General features: G+C 48.6%; 1 protein-coding gene across 1 annotated transcript in view; it reads left to right on the top strand.

Annotated features, from left to right (window-relative positions):
- Positions 1 to 6,321, top strand: part of LAMA4 (laminin, alpha 4) — an 89,704-nt gene that overhangs the window by 19,534 nt on the left and 63,849 nt on the right. Inside the window, exon 3 of the mRNA XM_010008393.1 lies at positions 5,104 to 5,228. Coding sequence (XP_010006695.1) covers positions 5,104 to 5,228 — 125 coding nt within the window. The remainder of the gene's footprint in view (positions 1 to 5,103; positions 5,229 to 6,321) is intronic.

The raw sequence follows: 6,321 nt of genomic DNA, 5'->3' as shown, positions 1-6,321 counted from the left end.
ATAATCAGAAAGAATATCTGCATTCCTGACTAATGTTTCTCTGGCCTGTTAAACTCTTGGAATCGATCAGGGAGCAAAGAAGAAAACCAAGAGCTAAGCCCCAGTTTGCTGCTTGAGTTCAAACAGGCCATTTGATGGCTTGTCTGAGTGATTTCAGAAACCATCAACTCAGGACATTTACTTCTGAATAAAGAGGAAAAGCAAAAAGGCTGAAGTAAAATAAGAGTAAAAGGAAGGGGGAAAGAGGGTGGTGAAAGGAAAGTCCAGGATTAAAAGGGGTATGAAAGGTCTAGTAGCATGAAACAAAACCAGAGATGCCCTTGGGTGCTGCAGTAACAACACTTCCCTGAGGATGCAGAGATGTCCAGGGAAGACTGGAAACCCAATGAAATGGATAAACTGCAAAATGAGACTGAGGAAGCCTGGGAGCAGAAAAGCTTAGAGAAAGAAAGGTGTAACTTCAACGACAGCAGGGAGAAGCTTGTTAGATGAATGAACACAAGTAATTAGGGAAAAGGAGGCTGGATGGTTGATTATGGGATCGTATTGGAAGCAGAGGACAAAGCAGCCTTCCCTCAGGGCCCTTCTGGAGAGGCAGGGCAGTGGATCTGCTCACAGCCTGCTGAGGGCTGAGCAGCAGGTACCTGTATGGCCAGGTCCTTCTGAGCACAGACAGCAAGACAGGGCCTCATGGCTTTGGGAGCTCATTATTTTCTCTGCCATCAATTTAGGCAAATGACTCCCCCCTAGTAGTAAGACATGACTTTCTGCACTCAGTTAGTTGTTTAACAGGCTGTTAAACAAAATAAATACACATATTCTGTATTGATCTTATTTATCCCATATTATTAGTGTTGTCATCCTCCACTCCTGTCAGCACAAACCTGCTGTGTCCCTGTTTCTGAGGGGTAGCTTTAGGTGTTCTCAAGTTTTATCCCTGCTGGACTCTCCCCTGGCACCACGTTGCACCATCCACAGGTCACAGATGTTGTGGAATGTCCTCAGCAGGAGATCTTTAAAAGAACTGATGTTCACCAAAGTTAACATTTCCTATGTCTGGCCTTATTCACACAATGGAATGAATTAATCATGAAAGTGATTTTTTAAAGTTAACTTTGATACCAATGACAGAAGACAACATGAAAGTAGTAACCACACTGTGTTCAGTTGGCAGATAATCCTTTTTTGCAGTTTAAATAATAACTAAGCTATAAAAAAATTAATAAATGTACAGGGCAGCATAAAGATGAAAAAGTACTTCAAAAGGGATGAAATGTAAGGGCCAGACTCCATACAATGCTCTAAGACCAACATATTATGCAAATCTCCCAAATCAATCTGGCAAATGTAGTTCCCACAGCATAAAAATTAATGAAATTCTCATTGGCCTCTGCCCTGAGTTTGAAATCAAATAAAATTAAGCCCCTATTAGCGATGCCTTAGGGTAAAGTGCTCATGTCCTTAATTTCTGCTGACAGAAGTATCTGGCTTAGGGTTCTGTTGCAGAAGTTCTCCCAGTGCAAATCAAATCCACAAGCCTTTAAAAGCTTTTTGAACGATACAGTCAACGACTCAACAACCTCATTAGGTAAGCAGAGAGAAGAAATCGTTGCAGACAGAGCCTTTCCTGCAGAGATGGCCACATAAAACTGGTGCAGAAGCCAATGCCATGGCCCTGTGATTCAAACTTGCAGAGCCACTCAGCCCATGCTGTTTCTGCAGAGAATCAGCCAAGTGCCAGCAGAGCAGCCAGCACAGGCTCAGCTCCATCCAGGATCCACCCACCATGGCAAACGATGCTCATCTCACAGACACTACCTGCTGATGATGGGATGCCAGCAGAGGATCAAACACCAATTCCTTCTACTGATTTTAGACTTCTGACTTTTAACTTAACTTCCTCAATCCTAGCAAAGAGAGGAAAAAAAAATATTAAAAAAAAAATAGGGAATAATTTGTAGGACCCTCTAGCTTTTGATTTGTGTCCCTGTGACACTAAGGGGGTGGAACTGCAGGAGCTGCCAGGGGCAATGTGCAGCTGCTGGTGTGCATGTCCCCTGCATGAAGCCCACTGGGGTTTGCTGCTCATAAGATATGAAGGTAGAGAAGGGATGTTTTCCTTTTCCACCATCCCCCCGAGCCCACCCAGCCAGAGCCCCCAGCTGAGCTGGTTCTTGCAGCACCTCCACTGAGGGTTCAGCATTTTCAGATTAAGACCTGGGAATGGGCTTCGGGTCACTTGACAGCTGAGAAGAATGTCAGGGTGGCTGTGATGGTCAAACTGTGAAATGAGTGGCACGTGGAGGTGGAACAGGTTGTCTAAAGCAATGAGGGAGTATTAATGGGCAAGGCTCCATGTGGGCCAAAAAATGTGATTGCACTGACTCCAGAGGAACACAGTCAAATGGGTTGAAAGTCTGAAAGGATTTAAAACTGACAGAGCTGGATATCCAGACAAACTGGGGGGAGGGCTTTGTTCTCAGAGTCCTTCCTGCAGTTTCTACTGTTAATCACAGATCACAGAATGGTGGGTGTCAGAAGGCACCTCTGGAGATCATTGACTCCAACCTCCCTGCCAGAGCAGGACCACCACAGAACCTAGGGCAGGTCACACAGGAAAACATGTAGAGGGGGTTTGAATGTCTCCAGAGAAGGAGACTCCACAACCTCTCTGGGCAGCCTGTCCCAGAGCCCTGTCACTCTCACAGTGAAGAAGTTCTTACTAATGTTATGTGCATCCATTGCCCCCTGTCCTGTCACAGGCACCACTGAGCAGAGACTGACCCATTCCTGACACCCCCCCTGCAGGTAGTTACAGACATTAATTAGATCCCCTCTCAGTTTTCTCTTCTCTAGACTGAACAGCCCCAGGTGTCTCAGCCTTTCCTCATCAGACAGATGTTCCAGTCCCTTCATCATCCTCACAGCCTCCCTTGGACTCTCTCAAGTAAATCACTGTCCCCCTTGAACCTCTTTAATGGAGGTTTTATCTTCATAAAGGCATGAAAACACACAGAGCAGAAGAACTCTGGAGAGAGCACTTTAGCAGAACGTGGAGGGTAAATTACTTGGTACCTACGTAAAAAGTGTTGTGTTTTCATCTCAGTCCTGCATATTTGATCAGCATATATATAAGGCATCAAAAGATTACTCAAAAACAAAGAAACAAACAAATAAATACAGTGCATGTCCTTTCTGGAAGAAGAAAGGCCAAAGGATGGTAACAGTAGAGAGGATAAATTTGCTGGAATCCTTTCCAGCCTTTTATGGAATTTTTTTTACACCCGAGCATATTGTTGTGTAAGTGATTTGTGCTCAAGTATTTGGGTTTGCAGCTGAGTGGAAAGGCTGGAAGGGAGTTGGCAGTTCTGCCCAAAAGGATAGCATGTTCCACATGATTGCCAAGGCAGGGCTGGAGAATTGCCAGCAGATCTACAACCATCCACCAGGCACGAGCACAGAGCAGCAGGGAGCTATCAAAGCTCTCCAGCTTGTTAGGTACTTCTGGCTTCACAAAGAGCCCTCAGCTCACAGCTCCCTGTTGCCTTTTGTAGAGAAGGACTACATCTATATGTGAGCCTGATGAGAAAGCCACCCAGAACTGCAACTGGCTGGTGCTGAAATGCAGCCTTGCTCCTCTGCAGGGTGCTTTGGTGTGCAGTAGCTGTCCAAAGCATTACTCTTAATAGACTCATTTTCTAATATAAAGATACTTCCCTCCCTCCTAGTCCCAGCCTGTCACCACTTCGTGTCCATCCCCTGTGCAGGGGCTGTCAGAGGCACGTAGGAAGTCAGGCCAAGACTGCAAGGAAGGGCTGCCAGGGCTCCCCCTGCTCAGTCACACTTCCCACAGGTAGCTGAGACAAGTGATGGACAGAGGAAGCAGCAGGCCAGGTGGTTTTGGCAAGACATCAGCTCCCACTTCACTCCTTAATACAGGGCAAGTTCTACAAATCAAAGCTTTGACATGGAGAGGTAGCTTGACCCAAACTGCACCAGAAACCAAGTTTTGCTGCTGTTCTCATTATTTTAGGTTGACAGTTGATTTGACTTCAGTAGAAGTTGCACAATACTTAGTGTTTCCTCTTAGTGCTTCATCTCCTTCCAAATGAAGTTCTGAAGGCCAGCACTGCATCTCATCCTGTGCCTGAAGAGAGAAGGCTTGAAATCATAAACCTCAAAGATGAAAAAGATCATAGACTCATAGAACACAGACTGGTTTGGGTGGGAAGGGACCTTCAAGATCATCCAGTTCCAACCCCCTGCATGACAGCCAGATTCTCCTGGTATTCTGCCTCAGCCATCAAGTCCAAGAAGCAGCCTTGCTGAGACCTGTACCTGGACTGAAATCTGATGACAGCATTTACCAGCAGGCATTTTTCATTTTGTTTTGGTGTAAGAAGAGGGTTTTTTTACCTCGTGGCAGATGCAGTTCAAAGCACGAGCTGATAGCTACACCTGAGCCCCCTGGACATCTCTGACCACAGGCACTGCTGCTTCAGCTCCAGCACCCGGCAGGCACCTGTGTCTGCCCGTCCCCCTGCACCTGCCCAGCACCTGAACTTGCAGCAGTGCCCACTGGTTTGGCTTTGTCCATGCCCTGAGGGGCCAGGGTCTGGCACCTGAGCCTGTTCTACTTGTCTGGGTCTTCAGGGAGAGGCTGAGGGAGCTGGGGTTGTTCAGCCTGGAGAAGAGGAGACTCAGGGGGGACGTTCCCACTCTCTTCAAGTACCTGAAGGGAGGTTCAGTCAGGTGGGGTTGGGCTCTTTTTCCAGGCAAACAGCAACAAGACAAGAGGGCCTGGCTTGAAGCTGCTCCAGGGGAGGTTTAGGCTGAATATCAGGAAGCACTTCCTCATGGGAAGGGTGACCAGACCTTGGGATGGGCTGCCCAGGGACATGGTGGAGGCACCATCCCTGGAGGTGCTCAAGGAAAGGCTGGAGGTGGCTCAAGGTCTGGAGATGTGGGGGTGTTGGTCACAGGCTGGGCTGGATGATCCTAAAGGGCTTTTCCAGCCTTGGTGATGCTGTGACTCAGTCAGTAACGTCTCCCCACCGGAGGAGAACCTCCCCTGCTCACCTGTCCTGCTCTCTCTCCCTGCAGGGCTGCCAGAGAAACACCACAGGGCAGCACTGTGAGCTGTGTCCCGACGGCTTCATCGGCGACCTTGACCAAGGAGTGCCCACCTTCTGCCAGCCCTGCCCCTGCCCCCTGCCTGCTCTTGCCAAGTATGTAAACACTCCTTGCTTCTCTTTGACTCGGCCTGGCTCTGGCCATCTCCAAGGTGAGGGCAGCATCACTTTCTCAGTGCAGGAGACAAAAGCTGCTGCCCTCACCAGCCAGGGGAGAGCAAGAGAACTTCAGCTGCTCACACTGGAAACAACACTTAATTTACAAGGTGTAAAATATCCTTAAGTGCTCCTAGAAATTCTTACCAAGGGGGAGGAGAAAGTATCTGAGCAAATTCAGGTTCCCCCTCTGTTTCGTAGGGGAGATTGTTCAGCTGCCTGGTTACTTTCAAGAATCCTTCAAAGACAAATTCCCCAGGAAGGTGGGATCAGGGATGTGTATGTCAGACAGAAAGATCAATCCATGGCCTCTGCAGGGTAAAACAAACCACTCCTGCATAGCCAGGCAAAATCCTGAGCAAGCAGCAGCTGGATCTGGTCAGTACAGGAGCAGCTGAAAGGGAAGGGCTGGAGGCCCCTGTGACAGGGATGGCACCTTCAGCTGATGCACAGGTACTTTGGGGTAAGAAGCTCTGAAACTGACAGAAGACCAAGCCATAGAGCTCCAGCTGTTAGCCACTTCAGAAGAAACAAGTAACTACAAATGATGAGCAGCTACTAGGACCTGCCAGTGGTCCATCAGGAATGCAGCTGGAAGTGACTCAGCCCCCCTGCTTGAGGTCTGTGCTGGAGAGGCATCAATGCAAACCCCTCTGTCCTGCACAGGGGAGATAAGCTACTTGCCAGTGGTGGAAGGTATCTTCTAGCAAGCTGGACTCCTCAGCAGAGGGGGATTTCCTCCCTGTGTGTGTTTGCTGCTGCTACACTGGTCGCTCAGCCCCCGGGCTGGATGAGCTGCTTTGCTCAGCTGCTCCCTGGCACAGGCTCAAAATGGCAAAGGAGCAAAATCACCCCGGGCCAGACTCTGAGATCACCTCTGGCCTTCCACAGGGAGCTGCAGACATGGGAGGAGGGCTGTGGGCTGAAGAGCAGCTGCTGGTGAAAAACTGCAGGGGTAGGACCTTGTGCTTGGTCTTGCTGAACTTTGTGAGAATATCCTATGTTCTGTGATCTGTCACCCCTCTAGAACTTC

The sequence above is a fragment of the Chaetura pelagica genome, unplaced genomic scaffold, assembly GCF_000747805.2.
Source record: "Chaetura pelagica isolate M959 unplaced genomic scaffold, ChaPel_1.0 scaffold62, whole genome shotgun sequence".
NCBI lineage: Eukaryota > Metazoa > Chordata > Aves > Apodiformes > Apodidae > Chaetura > Chaetura pelagica.
Note: the sequence above shows the minus strand (reverse complement) of the source record. Positions and strands in the feature narration are given on the sequence as shown.